This window comes from Rhincodon typus, chromosome 25 (assembly GCF_021869965.1).
Source record: "Rhincodon typus isolate 14 chromosome 25, sRhiTyp1.1, whole genome shotgun sequence".
NCBI lineage: Eukaryota > Metazoa > Chordata > Chondrichthyes > Orectolobiformes > Rhincodontidae > Rhincodon > Rhincodon typus.
In genome coordinates this window covers 14,097,466-14,122,903 of record NC_063356.1, presented here as the reverse complement: position 1 = coordinate 14,122,903, position 25,438 = coordinate 14,097,466, and the positions used below count along the sequence as shown (strand labels likewise).

General features: G+C 41.0%; 1 protein-coding gene across 2 annotated transcripts; it reads left to right on the top strand.

Annotated features, from left to right (window-relative positions):
* Positions 1–1,191: 1,191 nt before the first annotated feature.
* On the top strand, positions 1,192–23,135 carry LOC109913717 (proline/arginine-rich end leucine-rich repeat protein). 2 transcript variants are annotated; one of them, XM_048612251.1, is made up of 3 exons: positions 1,192–1,571; positions 19,536–20,554; positions 22,109–23,135. In XM_048612251.1, exons 2-3 carry the CDS (start codon positions 19,549–19,551, stop codon positions 22,282–22,284), a joined length of 1,182 nt encoding a protein of 393 aa, XP_048468208.1. In that variant the 5' UTR covers positions 1,192–1,571; positions 19,536–19,548; the 3' UTR covers positions 22,285–23,135. The 2 variants fall into 2 exon arrangements, with proteins under 2 accessions (XP_048468208.1, XP_048468210.1); XM_048612253.1 differs by having other exon boundaries at positions 19,531–20,554.
* Positions 23,136–25,438: the final 2,303 nt, after the last annotated feature.

The window sequence follows — 25,438 nt, the reverse complement described above, 5'->3', positions numbered from 1 at the left end:
AGCATCAGAGGAGCAGGAAAGTCGATGTTTCGGGTCAGGACCTCTTCAGGGCAGGCGGAATTATGAAGCAGGGTTCTTCTAACCAAAAGATAGAGACACAATCACCACATCTCACACAATAGCCCCAGTAGGCCTACTTTACCAGGATCACTTTTCGCTTTCAGAGAAAACTGATCCGCTCTGAAAATGTGTTACTTTGCTGGAATAGACCAATGGCAATGTTTCTTAGCAGTTGGGAAAAGATATATTGCTCTGTTGTTAATTAACACGACTGGATTTACCCATTATACAATGATGTATCAAACATTCCAGCCATTCCTAATTTTCCAAAGAAAGCAGAGCCTTTTTCATGGCATAAATGTTTGTTCTTTCCTTGAAAAAAAAGAGGAATCAATCTTTAAAACCATTTCTAAGCACTCATTGATCTTTGGAGTTGCAACAAGCTTCAAATCGAGTTTGCACCTTTTGTCAGTGTCCGCATCGTCATTTTGAAGTTGGCAATACAGTGAGGTGTGTGGGAATGGAGCAGGGTGCAATAGGCTGGAGACACTGTGTAGTCATATGCTGAAAGCAATGTTTACATACTGGGATGTTTGTTTTAGTCACTGGCTTTCTTCTGAAGACAGATACACATAGATAATAGAAAATCTATTTTTAATGCTACTGTGTGCCAAATTATTTAAGAAATAATGATACAACATGGCTTCATTCCGGAGACATTGTCATGTGGAAGGTGGAAGAATACAGTTTATTGTTAATGTTCATGCCTTTTTAGTGAAGCCAGAAAATAGATTTCTCTAGAAACATTGACACTAAATTATAAAGCCTTATCATTTTCATACTGTGTATTGTTCCAAAGATCTTTGCACTCTTAAATTGGTTGTCTCCAGATGTAGAGGGAACTGAATCTTGGCAGAACCCAATGTACAAAATCCAGAAAAAAAAATTACTGCCAATTATCAAAATGTCAAAACAGCTGAAGTACAAGTCTTTGTTTTGTTCCCAGTTAGAAAATGTTAAACTATGTCTATAGATAACTTCTGTTGATAAGCATTTATTAAGAATTGTCTAGAAACTGAGGCATTCTGCAGTTTATGACTCTCCAGCATTCACTTGGAATGCGTATAAACCATCCACGTTGTAACATAAAGAAGCTCAGACTTCTGAAATGCATCCCAGCCCAGAAAGAAAACTTAGGAGGTTAGCTGCACTTTCCCTTAACAAGTCTCCACAGAATTGCATATCCCTCACCCAGATACGTTGGGGACATAGGCAACTGCCAAAATGATTCTGGGAGAAATGATGCATAAATATTGGAAAGAATGTGGGGAATGTAATGATGAAAGAATGCATTTATTTCACTGAGGTAAACGTTATTAAATATGGGAACTTGTGAATGAGGATTTGGGGGTGTGGATTCAATCTTAAGGAGTTGGCTGAGAGATAAAGGATGTATTGTTGCTCCGATGGAGTCTGAGGGACTAGAAACAAACTGAAACATAACAAAAACATACGGCACTATCAGTCGAGGCTGCATTTAGAAAGAAGCAGACAGATTCTGGAGGTTCAGGGTAAGCATGCATTTTGCTGTGAGTTTAACATTCTACAGTGTTGATCTAAACTCTTCAAACAGTTCTAACATCAAATGTTAGTGGTTTTATGATAGTTACTGAAGTTTTTGATGGAAGAATTAAGAAACTATTAGACATTTCTGGAGCTGTTTCGCTCAGAGTTTCAGTGATTCAGAACAACAACTTTTCTCAAAGAATTCTTGTCAGTGTGAATACATTTTGTTTCAAAACATATTGTTGCACTTAGTTTGATAGATTATAACAAAACTTTCAAGTTATGTTTAAGCATTTGCTCAAATTCAAGTAAGTGTTGTTACTTTTGCTGAAGGTTAACTTTGCCACGATGACTATAAAGAACTTGGCATTCGGTGTTACAAGAAGTATTTTTAAAAACATCACTGTAAGTGGAGACTTGTTCATGTAGCAGGGCTTATTGTAATTAGTTACTAATGAGTGTGCCATTTATTTTGAGTAGGGGCCAAGCTCGGGTATATCACCCTTCACAATAAGGCACATGAGTGTTTTCAGACATTACATTTCCTGTTCAATTTACGTGTTTTCGACTGTTTAAGTCAAGCTTTGGTTCTAGGTTACAGTTTTGTTGAGCAAGCAAAATTTATTGAGAACGCGACAAATTATTCTGTCGTTTCTCCCTTGCCAAATACTTGCAGTAAATTAATTATCAAGCAGATTTCCTGTTTTTCTCTGGAAATTAGTACTCAAGGCAATTGGATCTAATGTCAGTGTTGAACTGTGTGCCTTATTTGCTTTTCCTGAACTCTCTCTTCACTAGAACTTATAAGTTGTGGCTGACAGTTACCGGTTTTAAGATTTTTAAGTATGTTGGCTTCACATGCCAGCTCAGGTAATCAGCCAACCTTCCAATGACATAAAAGAGGATGAAAGTAGGTTGTTATAGAATTCTGCAGTGGTTCAGGCAACTGAAAATGTTTAAGTTAGTAAAACTGAAGGAAACTATAGCACAAAATAGACATATCATTAGAATGCAAATAAGGAAGTGACTAAATCTCTAACATATTCTGTTTCATCTTTGTAAAGTCCCAAGTCATTTAGTCTCATTTTGTGTTGTGAACAACTGCAGTCTCAGCTATAAAAAAAAGCCTGTTGTCTTAAGATCACTGAGAAATCTTATTTCTTTATTAGACAGTTCCTCTGGGAAACTGATTTTGCTGCCTTTGTCAGTTTTAGAGAACTTAGTGAACTCACTGAATTCCTTTATCGTTCTTATCGTTCTTTGAAAAACAGCTTCATTTACCAGTTTGTATTTCATCAGGTTTCTTTTTCACTTCCTCTCCATCTTCTGTTCAACCCACTTCAAGCCTCTAAAATGAGATAATCTCCTGGAAGGCCACAGTCATTTGAACCTTCTGGTGCTTTCTTGCTCACAGAAAAGCAATGGGACCTTTAAACATCCACCCTGGCAAGCCTCCCTAATGCAAGATGCATAAATAAAGCTTGACAGAGGACAACCAATGCATTTTGTGACTGGGATACAAGCTCACTAGAGCATGTGTGACCTGAGTACATGTTTGATAGCGCATCTCTGACCAGAGATATGGATTCAGCGGTGCAGTTGAGCACAAATAATTGATGTTGGCTAATATCTCTCACGGTGGTATCACAGCCGAATCCACACTGATGCTGATTATTTGTCCATGCATTTGTGTTTTTCATCGGGAGTTTTGGGATAACAACCAGGAGCAGCTAATATGATTCAATTCCTAAACTTAACGCGACACGGTGGCACAGTGGTTAGCACTGCTGCCTCACAGCGCCTGGGACCTGGGTTTGATTCCAGCCTCGGGCGACTGTCTGTGTGGAGTTTGCATATTCTCCCCGTGTCTGTGTGGGTTTTCTCCGGGTGCTCCGGTTTCCTCCCACAGTCCAAAGATAGGCAGATTGGCCATGCTAAATTGCCCATAGTGTTCAGGGAGGTAGAGGGTGTATATTAGGTGGGTCATAGGGGGATGGATCTGGGTGGGATGCTCTGAGGTTCGGTGTGGACTTGTTGGGCCGAAGGGCCTGGTTCCACACTGTAGGGATTCTAATTCTTAACAGAACCAACATTAAGTGAGGAACACCAGGATAGTTCTAACCTACAAAAGCTAACTCAGCACAGAATGAGTAATCATTCCTCTTAGTTTATAATGGCTCGGTTCCACAATATACTTTGACATTATCATTTGAACCAACAGTGGAGAGCCATTTCTATATGGTCTGTGGTCTGAAGCTGCTAATTGAACTTCAGCCAAGTAGTTCTCTGCTTTTAGTTCCCCGGCTGGGCTTAATTTACTGCCGTCCAGGAGAGAATTCTTACAGCTACATATGGCACTCCCAGAAATTGGAAATTAGAAAGTTGTTTCATATGTGTTTCATATGTGTCTGAACATTTAATTGAGTGGATTGTTGAGCACTTCTGAAATTTGGTACAGCCCTGGTCTGGATTTCCATTCTGACATCAAAAGCATCTGGAGTTAAATACGTGGATTAATGAGCTGAATTCCAGAGCTGCGGTGAGAGGAACTGCCCCTGGCATTATGATAGCATTTGACCAGTGTGGCAAGTGGGCCCTTGCAAAACTAAAGTCAATGGGGATCAGAGTCAGCACACAGGAAGATTTTTAAAAAAATTTTGCTTATGGAATTGGGTGTGTTATTAGGAAGTGAGTTCCAGGAATTTGACACAATGTCTGTGAAGGGATGATGGTACAGGTCCCAGTCGGGAAGTCATGTGGAAGTCATGATCTGTGTTGAACACCTCTTGGAGGAAACATTAAGGGTGACAAGGATACAGAATGTAATCTGGGTGGCAGATTTCAATGTCCATCACCAAGAGTGGCTCAACAGCACAACTTCAAGATATTAACAGGAGAAGAGAGATTAGATAAAGATAAACCATTTCCACTCATTAGGTAGTCTATAACTAAAAGGTACAGTCTGAAAATTAGGGCAAGACCATTCAGGAGAGATGTTAAGAAGCAATACCATACACAAAGGGTCGTAGGTGTTTGGAACTCTTTTCTACAAATGGCAGTGGATGCTGGATCAGTTGTTCAATTTGAAATCTAAGATAGATAAATTATTGTTAAGTGAAGGTATTAAGGCATGTGGGAAAAAGGCAAGTATGCAGAGTTAGGCCACAGATCAGACATGATCTCACTAAATGGTGAAACAGGCACGAGCAGCTGAATGGCCGACTCCTGTTCCTATATTCCTATGACTGAGCTGGTCAAGTCCTAAAGGACCTTGCTGCTAGACTTGGTCCATGACAAGTGGTGAGAGAAACAACAAGAAAGCAAAAGTATGCTTGACCTTGTCTTTTCAACCTGCCAGCCACAGTGCATCTGTTCATGACATTTCAGTAAGTGTCGTGAGAATATCTTTTATTTTCATGTGCATTCAATATAAAATACAATGAAAAGTGTGTACCGTTGCTCATATGTAAGCTCCATTCACAGGATAAAATAGAAAAACCTTAAAGGGAGTCCAACTTTTCCTTCTCCACTGCTACAGCATACCACCACCAGAGTCCTGATACAGGGTTCCCAGCCCACACCATGGCACCGAGACAGTGTCCCGCTCCAGTCTACACCAGTCCACGCCATGGCACCGAGAGAGTGTCCCGCTCCAGGCTACACTAGCCCACACCATGGCACCGAGACAGTGTCCCGCTCCAGGCTACACCAGCCCACGCCATGGCCCCGGCAGGAGCCTACTCCATGCGGAAGCGAGAGTCCTACTCCAGGCTCCACAGATCAACTGACCGTCTCTGCAGCTACGTTGCTTCTGTAGCCCATCAAAACCGCCTCCTGTCAAAGACCTCGCTTTATCAGGTACATTTGAGGTAAAAAAGAAGAAGGGGAAGAAGGAAAAAGAAGAAAAGAAAAATGCAGATGAGTACCATAAGCCCGGGCACAGGAGCCTGAACCATCATCTTGAGAGTGAAGACAAAGTCTCATCTTCACATTGAGCATATTGTGTGGCATCGCTGGGCAAAACAGGAAAGACTTCAAACAGATGTAGAAACTCAAATCTGGGCAGTTGTCAGAAGTGAGTAAGTTCTTGGAGGGGATTATGAAGGACTGGATTTACATTTGGAAAGGCAAGGACTGATTAGGGCTAGTCCACAGGGCTTTGTGCTTGGAAAATTGTGTCCCACTAACTTGATTGGGTTTTTTGAAGAAGTGAAGAAGAAGATTGATGAAGGCGGAGCAGTGGATGTGATCTATATGGACTTCAGTAAGACCTTGGACAAGGTTCTTCACGATAGACTGATTAGCAAAATTAGATCACATGAAATATAGGGAGAGCTAGCCATTTGGATACAAAATTGGCTCAAAGGTTCTCAGTTCTGAGGAAGAGTCACCGGACCCGAAACATTAATTCTGCTTTTTCCTTCACAGATGCTGCCAGACCTGCTGAACTTTTCCAGCAACTTTGTTTTTGTACCACAAAGATAGATTATGAGACAGAAAGAACATGTATAAATGTCAGCTGATGCCTTCAGTTCTGGTTTTAATTGACTGTTGTGTACCTCCCAGGAGCTAACTGCAAGTGATTAAATGAAACAATACTCTATAAACAGAAAATTAGCATTACCTGTTTGACAGGGTAGTGAAGAAAGCATTTGATATGCTTGCTTTTAATGGTCAGTGCATTGAGTGGAGGAGTTGAGAGATCATGTTGCAGCTGTACAGGACATTGGTTAGGCCACTGCTGGAATATTGCATTCAATTCTAGCCTCCCTGCTATCGGGAAGATGTTGTGAAACTTGAAAGGGTTCAGAGAATATTTACAAGGATGTTGCCAGGTTGAGAGAGTGGGAGCAACAGGGAGAGCCTGAAAAGGCTAGAGCTATTTTCCCTGGAGCATCAGAGGCTGAGTGGGTGACCTTATAGAGGTTTATAAAATATGAAGGGCACAGATATGGTGAATAGCCAATGTCTTTTCACAGGGTAAGGGAGTCCAAAATTAGAGGGCATAGGTTTAAGCTAGGAGGAGAAAGATTTAAAAGGGACCTATGGGACAACTTTTTCATGCAGAGAGTGGTGCGTGTAAGGAATGAGTTGAGAGAAGAAGTGGTAGAGGCTGGTACAATTATAACATTTAAAAGGCATCTGGATGGTTATATAAATAGAAGGGTTTTAGAGGGATATGAGCAATATGCTGGTAAATAGGGCTATATTTATTTAGGATATCTGGTTGGCATGGACAAGTTGGACTGAAGGGTCTGTTTCTGTGCTGTATATCTCGATGACTCTATCTACGGGTTGCTTTGAGTGATCAACAGCAGCGTGGTACTCCAATGCAATCTGCAACCTTATGACCAAATCTCCTATTCTTCCATTTCCATCAAACCAGAGGATGAACCATGGTTCAATGGAGAGTACAGGAGGGTATGCTGGGAGCAGCAAATCTACTGTACATAACTATACCTGTGTCAAACAACATAAGCAACAAATAATAGACAGGGATAGCAATAACTGCAGATGCTGGAGTCAGAGACAACACAGAATGGAGCTGGAGGAACACAGCAGGCCAGGCAGCTTCAGAGGAGCAGGAAAGTTGACGTTTCAGGTCGGGATCCTTGTTCAGAAATGGGGACAGGGAAGGGAGCTAGGAAATAAATCTGGAGAGGAGGGCAGGGGGTGGGGAAGGTAGGTGGAATGGTGATAGGTGAGTGCAGGTAGGCAGTAGTGGGGATTGGTCAATGGGAGATAGGTGGAGTGGATAGGTGGGAGAGAAGACGGACAGGTTATGTCAGGTCAAGAAGGCAGGGATGAAAAGGAGGGTTGTACATGGGATGAGACCGGGGGTGGGGAGATTTTAAAACTGGTGAACTCCATGTTTAGGCCATTGGGCTGTAGGCTCCCGAAGCAGAATATGAGGTGTTGCTTGTCCAGTTTGTGGGTGGCATCATTGTGGCACTGGAGGAGTCCCAGGATGGACATATCACCCAGGAAGTGGGAGGGGGAGTTAAAATGGTTTGCGACCGGAAGGTGCTGTCGTTTGTTGCAAACAGAGCTCAGATGTTCCATGAAACGGTCTCCGAGACTATGCTTGGTTTCACAGATGTAGAAGGGGCAATACTGGGAACAACAGATACGGTAGACCAAGTTGACAGATGTGCAGGTGAACCCCTGTCTGATGTGGAAAGTTTGTTTTGTGCCTTGAATGGAGGTGAGCGGGGAGGTGTAGGGGGAGGTGTAGCACTTCCTGCTGTTGCAGGGAAAGGTGCCGGGGGTGGTGGGGTTAGAGGGGATTGTGGAACAGATGGAGTCACAGAGAGAGTGGTCCCTATGAAAGGCAGATAGGGTTGGGGAGGGAAATATCTCTTTGGTTGTGGGTCGGATTGTAGATGGCGAAAGTACCTGTGAATGTCATGTTGGACACGAAGGTTGGTGGGTGGTATGTGAGGATAATGGGCGCTCTGTCTTTATTTTTGTTGCAGGGAGGGGGTTTGAGGGCAGAAGTGTGGGAAACACAAGAGATGCAGTTGAGTGCATTTTCGATCTCCAGAGGAGGGATGTTGCGGTCCTTGAAATAGGAGGATATCTGGGATGTTCGGGAGTGGCATGCTCCATCTTGGGAGCAGACTCAGCTGAAGCAGAGGAATGGGATCACATTCTTGCAGGAGGGTGGATGTGAGGAGGTGTAGTCTAGGTAGCTGTGGGAGTTGGTGTGCTAGAAATAGACATATGTTTCAAGGCAGTCACCAGAGATGGAGATGGAGAGGTCCAGGAAGGAGTGGGAGTTATCAGAGATGGTTCAGGTGAATTTGAGGTTGGGGTGGAAGGTGTTAGTAAAATTGATGAACTGTTCAAGCTCCTCGTGGGAGCAGGAGGCAGCATCGATACAGTCATTGAAGTAATGGTGGAAGAGGTGGGGAATCAGGCCAGTGTAGCTGCGGAAGAGGGACTGTTCCACGTATCCTATAAAGGTGCAGGCATAGCTTGGACCCAGGTGGGTTCCCATGGCCAATCCCCCTCAGTCTGTAGCAAGTGGGAGGAGTTAAAGGAGCAGTTGTTAAGGGTAAGGACAAGTTCTGTTAAGTGGATGAGATTGTCGGTGGAGGGATCTGGTTGGGCCTGCGGGAGACGAAAAAGCAGAGGGCTTTTAGGCCATCTGAGTGGGGGACACAAGTGTACAGGGATTGAATGTTCTTAGTGAAGATGAGGTGTTGGGTCCAGGGAATTGGAAGTCTTGGAGCAGGTAGAAGGTGTGGGTAATGTCCCGGATGCAGGTGGGGAGTTCCGGGACTAGGGGGAAGGAAACAGAGTCAAGGTACGTGGAGACGAGTTCAGTGAGGCAGAAGCAGATAGAGACAATGGGTCGGCCAGGGCAGTCGGGATGGGCAGTGTGGGGTTGGGGAACGTTGAGGTTGGAGGCTGTGGGCGGAAGGTCACCTGAGGTGATGAGGTAACGAATGGTTTGAGAGACAATGGTTTGGTGGTCAGGGGTGGGGTCATGATCGAGGGGGCATTAGGCGGATGTGTCAGAGAGTTGGCGCCTGGCCTCGGTGATTTAAAGGTCAGTGCGCCATACCACAACTGCATCACCCTTATCTGCGGGGTTGATGATGAGGTTAGGGTTGGAGTGAAGGGAACGCAGGGCTGCACATTCTGTAGGGGAGAGGTTGGAGTGAGTGAGAGAGGTGGAGAGATTAAGGTGATCGATGTCACAATGGCAGTTGGAAATGAAGAGGGAGTGTAGGAGGCCATGGGGTGGTATCCAGGAGGATAAGGTCTGCAGTCTTGCCTCATCTGTTTATGAATGATGGTGGACAAATAAACCATTGACCAGAAGAGGAGGAGGCTCCATAGATACCGTCAGCCTCAATGATGAGGATGCCCAGCACATCAGTGTGAAAGATGAGGCTGAACCATTTGCAACAATAATCAGCAATGGATGATCCATCTCAGCCTTCTCCAGAAGTCCCCAGCATCACAGGTGCCATTTCAATTGATTAATGTGCCATACGTCTAGTCAAGCTGTCCCAGGACAGCTACAACATTGACATTTACTCAAAAATGGAAAATTGCCCAGATTTGTCGTCAACACAAAAAGCTAGACAAATCCAACTTGGCCAATTACCACTTCATCAGACTATTCTCAATCATTAGCAAAGTGGTGGAAGGTGTTGTCAACCGCCTGATGTGAAGGTGCTGGTGTTGGCCTGCGGTGCACAAATTCAGATGTCACACAACACCAGGCTATAGTCCAAAAGGTTTATTTAAAATCACAAGCTTTTGGAGCGTTGCTCCTTCATTGGGTGATAAGTGGTAGAGATTGTGTGTTTGGAAGGTGTTTGCAGAGAAGCATTAATGGTTGCTTGTAGATAGTACACATTACTTCCACTGTGAAGGTTGTTATTTTTGAAGGCTTTGCTGCAGCAGTTCCTCAAGGTAGCGTCCTAGGTCCACCGAGGCATCATCAGTTATCTTCCTTGCATTATAATGGCAGAAGTGGGGATGTTCACTGGTAATTTCAATATATTCAGCACATTAACGACTGAGCAGATAGCTGTACAATGGTCACATTCAATGTACCAGACAACATTCAGACTTGGCCTGATAATTGGAAAATAATATTCACACTACAGAAGTGCAAGGCAGTGACTTAGTCAAATAATAATGAATGTACCTATGTCCCATTGACCAGAAGCTGAGCTGGACCAGCCATATAAATAGCAGAACTACATGAGCAGGTCAGAGATGAAAAATTCTGCATTGAGTAACCTACCTTCTGATTCCTGAAGCCTGTCCATCACATATAATAAGTTTAAATTCTCCACTTGCATAGATGAGTGCAGTTCCAAAATGTTCAAGAATCTCAGCACCATCCAAGACAAATCAGCCTGCTTGATTAGCACCCCATCAGCTACCTCGGACATCCATTCCCTCCAGAACCAACACAGTGTGGCAGCAGCATGTACCATCAACAAGATGCATTCCAGTAACTCAGCAAAGCCCCTTCTGAACCTGGCACCTCTAACACCTAGGAGAACATTGGAAACAGGCAAAAGACAACATTGCCACCTGCATGCTCCCATCCAAGTCTCTCACTTCCTTGACTAATAGCTATATTACCCTTCATTCACTGTTATTGAGTCAAAAACGTGGAACTCCACATCTAATTGCACCATGGTAGTACCTGCATCTCATGGACTGCTGTAGGCTCAAGAAGGCAACTCATCGTCACCTTCTCAAAGGCAATTAGGAATGGGCAAGAAATATTGGACTTGCTAGTAATGTCCACATCCTGGGAGTAAACATAAAATCTCTCTTCTCAAAAGTGCATACATATTGCTAATTTCACAAATGTGTCACTAAGAAGTAAACTTTGAGCAAGTTACTACCAACCTGTAGCGTGGAAGCTGAAACTCATCCCTCAGCCATCCCCTGCTTAAAACATTTCCTCTTTTAATTTCAATACAATTCTTTTTAAAATATTGAGTTTTTATTTTCAAAGTAGCATGAAGTAAAGTGATACAGGGTAGCATGGTAGCACAGTGGTTAGCACTGCTGCCTCATAGTACCAGGGGCCCAGGTTCAATTCCAGCCTTGGGTGACTGTCTGTGTGGAGTTTGCACATTCTCCCCATGTCTGTGTGGGTGTGCTCTGGTTTCCTCCCACAGTCTAAAGATGTGCAGGTTAGGTGGATTAGCCATGCTAAATTGCCCATACTGTTCAGGGATGTGTAGATTAGGTGGGTTATAGGGGAATGGGTCTGGGTGGGATGCTCTGAGGTTTGGTGTGGACTTGTTGGGCCAAAGGGTCTGTTTCCACACTGTAGGGATTCTATGTTAAAATATATTATGATAGGATTATGTGGAACTGAAGGGCATTTTTCACTGTGAACAAAATCTCACACATAAAACTGAAAAATGTTATGTCATGTTCTGATATGTTTTTGACAATAAACTTCAGCAAATTACTTCTTGCTGGATAAAGCATACTTACTTCTTAATCAGGCTGTGTTATGTGCATGACTGCACCCTTAATCCCTTCATTTATTCAATTATTTATGAATATAAGACACTGCTTCTAATCTTTTAGCTTCAGTGTGTGCCTGAAAGCCTCGTTAATGGCTCTGCACCAGTGCCTTTATGCCGTGACTTTTAAATTGTTCAGGTTCACATTTTTCCAATGTTCCAGAGAAGTTGAGATGAAGAAACTTTTACATTTACATCTGCAAAAACAAAACTCTACTCATAGTGCAGTCTACATTTTTTCTAACAGTCTAAATGATCAACTAGACACATTCTGATCAAAGCCAAACTATGTTTTTCTTTTATTCCTTTCTTTTTAATTTAGTGAATGCAGGTGTTATTGGGAAGGTAATTTGTAGCTGTACAACTGAATGACCTGGGAACCATATCAGAGCGCAGCTGCAATTGTAGTGGAATCATTCTAAGGCCAGATTGGTTAAGGATGACAGATTTTCTTTCTCAAAGGACATTATAGAATCATAGAATCCCTACAGTGTGGAAGCAGGCTATTTGGCCCATCGAGACAACACCGTCCCTCTGAAGAGCATCCCACCCAGACCCACCCCCTACCCTATCCCTGCATTTCCCACCCTAGACACTGTGGGAAATTTAGCACAGCCAATCCACCCTAACCTGCACATCTTTGGACTGTGGGAGGAAATCCATGCAGACGCAGGGAGAATGTGCAAACTCCACACAGACAGTCACCCGAGGCTGGAAACGAACCTGGGTCCCTGGTGCTGTGAGGCAGCAGTGCTAACCACTGAGCCACCGTTTTTACAGAATTCCTGTCGGTAACTGATACTAACCATTGTTTTTTTTAATTAACATAACTTTATTTCTCTGAATTTAAATCGTCCAGGAGCTGCAGTGATATTTGAGCTCATGTCCAGGTAAACTCATTTTAGTCCTAGAGGGCTGCTTTCTGATTAGAGAGTAAGATGACTGGTTGTACCTTAACCTGAGGCTCACTATGCCTAAAGCATGGGGTGCGGTTGTGAATGTGGGACCTTCCTGGTAATCTCAGCCATTACAGGAATTAAACCTGTGCTGTAGGTACCACCTGCATTGTAAATCAGCCAGTCAGCCAATGAGCTAACCAACTCCCCATTACTCAAATAACATAATGGCTATAACCTTAAATTTATCTACCTCTTTAATCTGACTTTTCTTGCAGTCTGCCTTCCCGTAAATCACAAATCATGGATTTTTCTTCTGAAATTGGAAAATTGTTCTATTACTTGAAAATGTACGATGAAATAAAGCCAGTTACGTTCAAATACAATGTTTATGTTGCAGGGTCATTTGAATGACAAGTTTCAGTCCAAGAAATGATAAGCAAAACCGAGTTTTCATCAATCAGGCTCAAATAATAAATAGGCAATGTTGCCCTATCAAAAACCCGACTCACTAGCATTTTTGTTCAACATTCTTGCCATCCAAAATGACTCAGCATGTCTCAGTTTTAAGATTTGGAAGTATCCCAGTGTAAACACACTGTATTGGTAGGCTCCAGAGCCAATATCTTCACTCTGTTATCATAAAACTATCAGCATTGCCAACAGTTTCAGTCATGTTTCGGATCTGGTCCGAAAGCAAGAGAACTGAAATCATTGTATAATAATTTGGCATTGATCAGTAAGTGAGCCTGTGATGATAGCAAATTTGGGATGGCTTTGCATCTGTGATGTAGCTTAAATCCCATTTTGTCATGTAAAATAACTGACGACTTGATATAAGAATTTGACACGTAGAAATGTCAAGCCATCTCCATATCTTCATTTCATTTGGTACATGGTAAACTTGGCAATGGAGCAACGTTACATTACTTTTTAAATAGGTGATAAGTTTTGTTTTGCTTCGGGTAGATGTAATCGATCCTGCAGATGTATTTAAAACACAGCATGGTCAATACTTTTTTCATCCAACCCAACATCACTAAAAGAGATTATTCGATCATTGTCTTGCAAGTGTTTTGGAACATTGCTATGCAGAAATTGGCAGTTGAATATCCCGGTATTACAGGATTGACTACACATCAAAGCAATAATACTTTACTTTGGGGAAAGGCTTTCAATGCCCTAAATTGTAAAACATGTTATTTGGATGCTAATTTTCTGTTTATGTAGTATTCTTTCATTTAATCACTGCGGTTAGCTCCTGGGAGATACACAATAGTCAATTAAAAGCAGAACTGAAGGCATCAGCTGACATTTATACATGTTCTTTCTGTCTCATAATCTATCTTTGTGGTATCTTGTGCTCAATACAAACTGCAGCCACTCATGTACTGCCACCTTGAGGCTTCTGTCTGTGTGATAAGGCAATATTAAAGGTCAGTAACAGGGGTCTCAGCCATCAAGTAGAGGGCCAATGACAGCCCTTTAATAGGAAAAGCTGTCTAAATTAAGCACCACTGAAGAATGGTGGACCTTTCCAAGGATGAAGGACTCTGAGGGGACAGTGGTCTGATTTTATGAGAACTGCTGGCCAATCAGAGGTCAGTAGTTCTATGGAGCTGTAATGTTACCATGGAGAAAGTTGCTGCTGATGGTGAGCTCTCCACTCAAAAGCTTAGGATCATCGCTAGATTCCAGATCAGACTAGATGGCAGGATGGAGGTCAGAGGACTGACGTCATGGGAATGAGACAGCAGGGGCATTAGCATAAAAGGTAAGGGTCTACAGACCCTCACGCGCATTTCCTCTGCTTTCTCAATGCCATGTTCCTTGACCAGCCACTGCATTTGAACCTTTGGATGAAATGCCGCCACCCCCAAACTCAAGTTGGGTAGGGTAGTAATTTGTCACAAAAATCTTTCTCATAGCACTAGAGGCAAAAGCCACTAATAGAGACAGTGGAATGAAACTGATAACAGCTGCGGTGAATGCACAGCAGATAAATTTAGTGAACTTGAAGCTAGTAGACTCCAGAGTGACAGGAGTGCATGGTGGATACAGAAAACAAAATTACGATTTGATAAGATTTTCAAGTAGTGTTTTTATAATGTGCAATTTATCATTTCAGCCCATTTGAAAATGGTTTCAGTGATTCTGATTGACAATCCAACTGACCTGTTTGATAGCCAAATTGGAATGGGAAATCTGGAAATTATATCACATAACAAATAGAAACATTGGCATAATTGACAGGGAAGAGGACAGGGGAAGGCAATCTTGATTCTCTGGGACAAATTTATTTGTTGCAGTGTTTGTTTATGTCTTCCAATTACTCTGATTGCTGAAATTAACTTTGATGTCACTCCCACCCAATGCCTTTAGATTCAGTTGTGCCTTGAGATAAAAATAACATTATGTTAAACAAAATTTAAACCTTCTAAATCACTTTAATCCAAAAAAAAATTAGACACAAGGGGATACCTTTTGCAAGGCAGCGGAGATAGGCTATAAAAACGGATAGCTCCTTCAAAGAGACAGCATGTGCGTGATGTGTTGAATGGTCTCTTTCTTTGCTGTATTATTCTGTAATTCCGTGAAATTGAGTGTTAAAGCATTTCAAATTATTAAGGAATATCTCTAAGCATTGATATGTAAATGTTCAAAAAGATGAAACATATTTAAAGATGGCTTGCAATGTAATTATTTTCTTCTGTCTTCAAATGTTGAAGTACAGGGATATGTAAATAACTAATTGATTTTTCGTTCAAAGTACTTTGCCCCACTGTTCATAAACCAGTGTAGTTTTAGCAACTAAAACATTACATTATTATACACATGACATAATTTTTCCACAGTTATTGTTAAAATTAACTTTCTAAATTTAATTATTAAATAACATCCAATATATGTCAATAATATTTCCATGTTAGATACTCATAAAGGGCAACAGAATGAATGTTCTAATTTTACCCAAGCCCATTAATTCAGCTGAAGAAAATATCCATTAAAAGAAACTTCAGAATAAGTAACCTACAAATGATGGGATTGCTATTGATAAAGTATTACTGCCTACACGTTTCTGTCGGACAGTAATGTGATAATAATTCCTGGGTGCTATATTGGAGGTTCATAATATTCAATCCAACAAATCAGGAACAAAAATCAGGATACAACAGGCTGCCTCACACTTGACTGTTTTTCCCTTCCAATACATGAGGTTAATAGAAATGCCTAATGTAATCGAAAGATTTACTGTACAGGCACAAAAATATAATTGGAACAATGTATTGCATAAATAAGAAGGAATTGCATTTTTATGGAGCCTTTGATGGTTTCTAGGTGCCTCAAGGTGCTTTACAATCAATGAAGCAGTTTTTGAGAGTCGCAAATGCAGTAGTCAATTCAAGCGCAGCAAGCCCCACCAACAGTAAGGAAATTAATGACCAGATAATCTCTTTACAGTGTTGGTTAGAGGCAAATGTTGTTATTTCTCCATCCGTAGAACATGCTAAGAAATTTTCCAATGATGACAATAATGGTCACAGCCCAGTACACTTTAGGCAGCCCATTTCTCTCTAATTAACCTAACACCCAATTATAAAGATTGATTAAAAATGGAACAAGAAGCATATTGTTGAACCAGGCACTCTGGACTGTGCCATCAACACACTCTTGTTGCGGCTATTCTACTGCCTGTCCTTTACGTGCTACCAACATAATTATGGTAAAAGAATAAACAAAGGAGTTATGTTTCAGCTCCCATTAATTCTCTTATTGACATGTACAATGTTTACTTCATAACCCACTACTGAGAGATGAACAGGGGACCATTGAAACAGACTTTTTGCCACCTTTGTTTATGTAATGGGTAGAGGCACCATCCAATGTGTTTGAAGCCATACTGTGTTGTCAGTATTTTCAGTTTTTTGTTTCAGATATCCAGCACCTACAATATTTGGTAGGTATTATTTGGTAGTATTGTTCCACCTTTGGTAACCTTGTCTCTGCTAACAGTAAAATGTAAATGATGCCAGCAATGCACTGCCAGAGGGATGTCAGAGAGTACTCCATGTTAATATAATTCTCATTTTTATTCTGTGTACACAATTACTTCAGCAGCTTTGAAAGATTCTAAGTGATGCACCATATGCTTTTATTTTTTTTCTTTGAGCAAGACTGATTCAATTCTAAATAGAATCCTTCAGTGTGAACTCGCTAAGCCTTTCAGAGTAGCCAGGAGGAATTAATTAGCCTAACGCAGTGAAACAGTGAGATCATTTGGAAGTAATTTTTTTTAGTAGTCTGTCACAATGCTACAGGTTTTGAACAGTGCTCAGTAATTTGAATTTGGAAAAGGGACAATTTCTACTGCAGAGATAGTAGGAACTGCAGATGCTGGAGAATCTGAGATAACAAGGTGTAGATCAGGATGAACACAGCAGGTCAAGCAGTATCAGAGGAGCAGGAAGGCTGACGTTTTGGGCCTAGACCCTTCTTCAGAAAGAAACGTCAGCCTTCCTGCTCCTCTGATGCTGCTTGATCTGCTGTGTTCATCCAGCTCTACACCTTGTTATCTCAATTTCTACTGCATATGTTTTATGTGTGGGAGATGTTTGTGCTGTATACTTTTTCAATGATTCTGATCTTTATTTTTGCATTTTTTGCAACTGTTTAGAAGTAGAGCATACGATAGTGCATAATATAGTAATTGTTTTGAGATCAGCCAGGTGGACCTCGTAGAAAATGAGTTTCCTAATTGGGGCTGTTAATCTGGTCTAATCAGGGAGCCCTGGCTGACAGATAAGAACATGAGTGTCAGCTATCCTGCTCACTGTAAGAGTTGGATCTGAGGGAGCTGGACCTGTGTCAAGGTCCACTTGTAAATAAAGGGTGACAAGGTGACAGGATTCCACCCTTTGTGGAGTTGTTCATTTCATAGTTCATTCATAGAATCTCTACAGTGTGGAAACAGGCCCTTTGGCCCAACAAGTCCACACCAACCCTCAGAACACCCACCCAAACCCATCCCCCTATAACCCACCTAATCTACGCATCCCTGAACACTATGAGCAATTTAGCATGGCCAATCCACCTAGTTGCACATCTTTGGACTGTGGGAGGAAACCAGAGCACCCAAAGGAAACCCACACAGACACGGGGAGAATGTGCAAACTCCACACAGACAGCCACGCAAGGGTGGAATTGAACCCAGGTCTCTGGCGCTGTGAGGCAGCAGTGCTAACCACTGTGCCTCCGTGCTGCCCCATATAATATATCACATAATATTATTGTATGATTGCACCATGTGTTTGGTTAGGCTCTTCTATCCACTACTTTTAAAAGAATGTTAATTCCAATGGAGACAAAAACCTATGTTAAAATCCCAGAGTGAAAGTTTCATTTGAAAAAAACTCTTAATTTTTGATCAATAACATCACAGAGTAATTTTTCAGCTTAAAAGGAGTCCCATCCTGTGACACTACAGATAGGCTATAGATTAGTTGAGCAGTGCTCTATTGTGAATCAAAATGTTTTGAGGCAATATAGTATGACCTACAACTATGGTACACTGAACAAGGAGCAATTGATTCTTAAGAACACAGGAAACAGAAGCAAGAGTAAATTATTCAGTCCAATTATCCTGTTTCAACATTCAACAAGGTCATGGTTGATCGCAATGCTATTTTCCCACACAATTGTCCTGTCCCTTCATATCTTTTAATATCTAGGAATTTGGGCAGCACAGTGGCTAGCGTTGCTGCCTCACAGCATCAGAGACCCGGGTTCAATTCCAGCCTTGGGTGACTGTCTGTGTGGAGTTTGCACATTCTCCCTGTGTCTGCGTGGGTTTCCTCCCAGTGCTCCATTTCCTCCCACAGTCCAATGATTTGCAGATTAGGTGGACTGGCCATGCTGAAATTGTCCATAGAGTTCAGCAATGTGTTAGACTAAATGGATTCGTTACGGTAAATGTGGGTTATGGGATGCAGTGAGGGTCTGGGTCTGGATGGGATGCTCTTTGCAGGGTCAGTGCACACTCAATGGCCTCCTTCCACACTGTAGGGATTCTATGATTCTGTGCAATGTATCAGTCTCTGGCTTGAACATGTTGAACAACTAAAGCCTCCACAGCTTTCTGGGACAGAGAAATCTAAGATTCACCACTCTCTTAGTGAAGAATCTCCACCTTTTCGCAGGCTTAAATGGCGTATCACTTATTATGAGACTCTTTCCCCTATTTCTAAATCCCCAGCCAGGACAAACATCGTTCCTACATCTATATAGTTGAGCTATGTCAGAATTTTGTACGTTTCCATAAGATTGCCTCTCATTCTTCTAAACTCCACAGAATACAGGCCCATACTCCCAAACGCTTCTCATAGGACAATCCTGCCATCCCAGGAATCTGTCTGTTGAACTCTTTCTTTGGCAAGTTTATCCTTCTTTAGATAAGGAGACCAAACCATGCATAATACTCCAGGTGCTGTCTCAGCAAAGATCAACACATTTACAGGAATTGTTTCCTGCAAAAGGAAAACAAAATTTTATATTGTACAATACCTGCTTTGATGTCGTACTTCCACCACTATAGTGAGGCATGTGTGGCGATTTTTCTGTGTTGATTAACTTTCGCATTAAAAGTAATGGGCTAACACTAATATTAAAATAATACTGTATATATCACAACAAATTAGGCTGCATCACCCAAGGTTTTATGTAGGAGAAACTTTATAAGCTTGTCTATCATATTTTATACTTGCTTCTCCTTTGGAGAACCACATGGAAGGGTTTGTTGGCTGACTAACAACTTCATAGGCTATACTGTGCTGAATCCATCCATGGTCATCAGGTCTTAGAGTGAGACTTGAACCCATGATCTTCAAGCTCAAAAGCTAAAGTGCTATCTGAACCCTTTCCTAAACTTATCTGCTGTTTGTATACAGGTTTGTTTTATGAGGTATAATTAACTAAGCTTTAGTTTCAGTTGCTTCTTTTCATTTATCTATTCATTGCATATTAACAAAAAACTTTGGAACTTTTTTTTCAAGTAAAGGTTCATCTGGATCATGAACCATTTTGGATACATACTCTCCATTTGTCTTATTCTGACCACAGTGGTCCATTGCCAACGTCGTCAACCGAAAACCAAACCTCCCAAGCCTCCAAAGCCTCCGAAGCCTCCCAAGCTTCCCAAGGCTCCAAAAACTCCAAAGCCTGGAAAAGCAATTGTCATTGAGCCTACAGAGCCAAGTCATGTTACAACACTTCCACCACCTCTACCCCCAGGTCCAGTGTCTGTGTACCCAGACTGCCCAAGAGAGTGTAACTGCCCCCCTGACTATCCCAACGCACTCTATTGTGACAGCCGTAATCTAAGAATGGTCCCCATCATTCCACCTAGGATCCATTATCTCTATCTCCAAAATAATTTCATCGATGGTCTTCCAGAACGGGCTTTCAGGAATGCAACAGAACTCAAATGGATCAATTTGGACAACAACAGGATTTCGAACCAAAAGGTTGATAAGGAAGTTTTCAACATTCTGAATAAACTTCTTTTCTTGTACATGGATAGAAATAAATTAAGTGTAGTTCCTGCAAATCTTCCATCTAGTCTAGAACAACTTCGACTATCTAGGAATCAAATCTCCAAAATCCCAGCAGGTAGCTTCAGCAAGATGGAAAATCTCACTTTACTTGACCTCCACCACAATAAGCTATCTGATGGTGTGTTCAATAAGAATACATTCAAAGGTCTCAAAAGCCTAATGCAGCTCAACTTGGCTCACAATTCCTTGAAGAAAATGCCTCCAACCATACCTCAGGATGTCTTCCAACTCTTCTTGGATAAAAATCAAATCAAGGAAATACCTGGTGACTATTTCAAGAATTTACACCATTTGGCATTTTTAAGGCTGAATTTTAACCAGTTGACAGACCAAGGTATTCCCAATGGTCTTTTTAATCTATCAACTCTCCTAGATCTCCACCTGTCCAACAACAAACTCAATTCAATACCAACCTTTAATACAAAGCTGGAACACCTGCATCTCAGCCACAACAATATTGGAAGTAAGTTTTTGTGTTTTATTTGGTAGGTTCCAATTTGATTGTTCCAATTCTACACAATATGGTAAACTATTCAGAATTATAAGTAATTTACTTTGAAGTATCTGTAAACTGTTGATGATCTTTTAATTATTTAGATTATCAACGATACTCTCTTTTAGCTTTTCATTCAAACTGTTTGATCAGTAGAGATGTTTTACCACTGAACTACTATCTGATTTACACTTAAAAGACAATTATTTTAATACAAGTTAATGGAGTTATTAGTAATTGGCTAGACAGAAAAAATCAGTAATATTGTCTACTTTAGTTAATAGTAGATATTGATTCATTATTGAACAAGTGTTATGAAGTTTGACATTATCATTCGTACCTACAGTGTTGATTAGTGACACCACTAGTTACAATATCCTGCTAATAGATTACTCAAATCTTGCACTTATCTTTAAGCTAAAACTCTTCTGCATTGATGGCCTAAAATATTGTTTAAGAAATCAGGGATCTGTATAAAATAATCAATTTATATCTGAAAATTTGAATCTGAATTATTTTTAAACTATGTATACAATGTAAAATAATGAATACGAGAATCTCCTGTGTTATTATGCTGGCCATCCATTCAGTTTTATACTAGACAGGTCAGTTTCTTTGAATATCTAGCCACTGCCCAATATCACTTTGTGCACATGTAAGTATTTTCCTAGTCAACCTGCTCAGAGATATTTTTACACACCGCTGGAGCACGTGGGTCTTGAACTGGGATCTCCTGGATCAGAGGCAGAGACACTGCTGCTGTGTCACAAGAGCCATGTGAAAAAGAGCAAACCCTTATTTACACAGAGATCAGCCAAAACTCAACCTGCTTAGAAATACCTCTGGAAGAGGTGTGACTTAAAGCTAGACCTTCTGGTGTAAGATAGGGACACTCTCACTATGCCATAACTACCTGCCTGTTACACCAATAAGGACCTTTCCCCATCTACAGCAACGTCAAGGAGATTGGATGCACGTCAAATTGACGTATATATTTTTTCCATCTTCCTCCACCATGATTTTTGTCATGGTTCCCCACAGGCAATGATGCCATCCAAATAAATGACAATGTCATCATGCACACGATGATGCCATCTTAATACATGATGACTTCATTCCCCCAGGCATTTTATATTTGTGGCCTCAAGAGATGGCCACCCTTGAAATCACTTTGCACAATGAGTGAATGCCAAGTTAAGTCTTCAAATATAGAGGGTCAGAGGTAATTCAGGCATTTTAATACCTTGAATTCTCCCTTATTTTGATATGATAATTTCACAAAATTTAAAGCAATTTTCGAAGCAGCAAAGTACAGTTAGCTGTAACCTTTCACTGCAGTAGAGGATAAGGAGCTGGGAGGTACATAACTCACCATTGCCAAATGGATATAATGACAGTGTGTCTCATTTCCATAGACATTTGCCACTATCATATTGGATATAGGGATTTGTGGAAAAGATTAATGCAGGACGTTTTGGTTCCTGAACATCTACCAACTTAAAGTTACTTTTCTCTTCCTCACAGAAATCAATGGAACTGAAATCTGCCCATGTCCCATCGATAACATTGCTTTACATGCCCATGATCTGGATGTGATACCACGCCTTCGATATCTACGATTGGATGGGAATGCGCTGGCGCTCCCGATACCAATGGAAATAAGGATGTGTTTCAGACTCCTGCAGGCAATAGTGGTTTGAAAGCTAGTCCCCAGCAAGTCCCCCTTCCACTCTTGAAACAGAGCCAATTTTCTCATAGGGCTATTAGGCCAACTTTCTTTCTGTCAGATTATTGCTATGGTTGTGTTAAATGATCAGGCACAAAATACTGCAGACACGGTTTCTTCCCTTTCAGATTATTTTGTTTCAATTTGGACACAAAAGTAATCTAATAAATGGGGCCACTACATTTGTATTAAACCCTCAATAGTGTGTGCAAACTTTTGCTTCACAGGAGAAGTATCATATGAAGAGGAAAGACAAGACCAGCTGATATGTTCAGTATGTCGCATATAAATATGGTTTAGCCTCCATGCACGTCAACCTATCCTGGAAGAAACAAGGGACAAAAAACAGATTTTAAAAAAGTTAGAAATACTTAGAAAGGAATAAACTTGAAACTGTAGTGAGCCTTGTACCTACAGAACACACCTTGTGATTCCCTCTCTGATTCTCAAATACTCCATTTGTGGTATTAAGACAATGAGCAAACAATGACATTGATATTTGCCCCTGTTGTGGTGCAGATCAGAAGAATGCAGAATCACCTTTTTGTCTAAACTAGTGAAAGCTAATATGCCACTTGTTATGTGAAGTCACTGTAGCATGGTTTGGTAATATCTGCTGGAAATCTTAAGATCTATTCCCTTTCTCTTTCTAATTTGTTGCCTATATATCCTTCTCAATTTAAGACATTAAGGGATCAATGGACTTCCATGTGATTTCAACCAAACAAGACCTGTGCAATGCCAATGTGAGCTATCTCTCCTGTAAATCTATCACCAATTACATATTAATGCAAGGAAATAAAGCAAAGGCAGCGACAAAATACATCATTAGCAATTGCTCTTGGTAATTCTTTCATCCTCCTACAGCTTTTTTCTCATTGTTAATTGTTTACACAGTGTAGTTTTGTCCTACACACTGTCTTATCATTTCATGCACAGTCAGTTAATAGCCGTCAGGCTACATAATGTTGAATTTGTGCTGACTTTGAAATGATTAAATAGTCATTTTGTCCCTTTCCAGCAGCTGGTGCCATTGATGTAGAACTAATAGACAAGATAATAGCAGACGTAATTATCACTTCCAAAATTTATTAGTATGAGATCCAGAGAGGAAGGAGGAAATTAGTGTTTGTAGTAATTCAAACATGTTAAATTGGATCTATTTTGCATTCCGCTCAATTGCTCCAATTTGTTTAAAGTCTGTCTGTCCTCATGTGGCTTCTTCTGTCAGCATCTAGAGGAAAAACAGTGATGCCATAAGCATTAGAGTGAGCGATGTTCTCTAGCTTTAACACGATCATCACAAATACGTTGCAGTCTTCACATTGAGAGGCTTAGATTCTGTAGAGTGTATCACCTGGCTGTTAATAAGGTTGTTTCACTTCTCTCCTAGCTTGTGCCTTATATACTTTTCATAAACTCTAACATCTTTAGATTCCGGACAAGAAATATACCAAAATGCATACTAAAATGTATCCTAAAAGATAGAACAGAAAATAGCTTCGTATTCGGATCTATCTTTTCAAGTATTCATATCCAAGAATGAACAACCCTGCATTTATTCTATACTAAGGGATATGTGCATCAGGAAATATAAGGACATGAGCTCTGTGTCGAGAATACAGAATTTATGTTTGCTTCAGCTTGCAAACATATCTTCTTTAGAGTAGAAAATGCACACTTTCCATTAACAGCAATATATTTCTTAAGTAAATTAACTTTAATTTTAGTTGTCTTAAAGTTTGTATCCACAACCAAACTTGCTGAATTCTGCTTGCTCTATAACTCTGTTCTGATTCAGTTTGCTAAAAAAAATCATTCTTGGGAGATTAGTTTTGGTAGCAAGGTCACTATTTATTGGCTAAGATGATTACCCTGGAGAAGGTTGTGGTGTGCAATCTTATTGAACCTTAGCTGTTGATTAGGTGGAGGGACATCCAAAATGCTCTTAGACAATGAGTTCCAAGATTTAATATCAATATTGATGAAGGATCAGCAGTTTACATCCATGTTGAGATGGCATCTGATTTGAAAAGGATCTTAGAAGCTGCAATGTTCCTGATGAAGTAGTGTCCTATCATTCTGGGCATTTTGGTAGCTCAGTGGTTACCACTGCTACCTCACAGCACCAGGGGCCTGGGTTCAATTCCTGTGTGGAGCTTGCACATTATCTCTGTTTCTGTGTGGGATCCTCCAACAGTCCAAAGATGTGCAGGCTAGGTGGATTGGCCATGGAAAATGCAGGGCTAGGGGGAATTGGGTGGGATGCTCTTTGGAGGGGCAGCATGAACCTAACGGGGTGAATGGCCTGCTTCCACACAGTAGGGACTCTATGATCCTAGCTGAAATGTTAAGCATTTGGAAAGTGCTTCCAAAGCAGCCTCAATAAATTGTTGCACTAGTGCCCTTGCAGAATGCAGAGGGTGGCGCAATGATCATGTCGTGAGGCTAGCAATCCAGAAGCCTAGAATAATACAATGGAGATATGCTGAAAACCCCAAATCACCAGTTGATGACATTTTTATTCAATTAACAAATCTGGAATATAAATCTCAGTAATGATGTGATGAAAATATTGCCATTAGAAAGCAGTCTGGTTCACTTATGCTATTTAGGGAAGGAAATCTGTTGTCCTTATGTGGTCTGGCTTACAAATGAATCCAGATGCATAGAAAGTGGTTGACACTTGAATGCCTTCTGAAATTGCCTGGCAAGCCACTCAGGTCAAGGCCAGATAGGGACAGGCAATAAATGATGGCTTTGCCAGTGACTCCCACATTCAATGGAAGAATCAAGAAAAAATGCCACTGGTGGAAATGAGCTTTAAAGTGGGAGATGGGGTGCCAGTCAGTTCTGCTTTGTCCTGGATGCTGTTGGGCATCTTGGGTGTTGGTGTTGTTTCTGCAGCCGTTAAGACAGGTAAGGAGAATTCTATTCCATCAATCCTGATTCTACCTTACGTATGGTAGAGAAGGTTTAGGGAATCAGGAGACGAATCATTTTTTGTAAACTATGCAGTTTTTGACATATTGCAGTACCCATGGCATTTATGAGGCTTATCAAGTCTAATTTCTAGTCAATGATGGCCCTAAGAAAGTTGATGGCGAGCAGTTCAGTGATGTTAACTC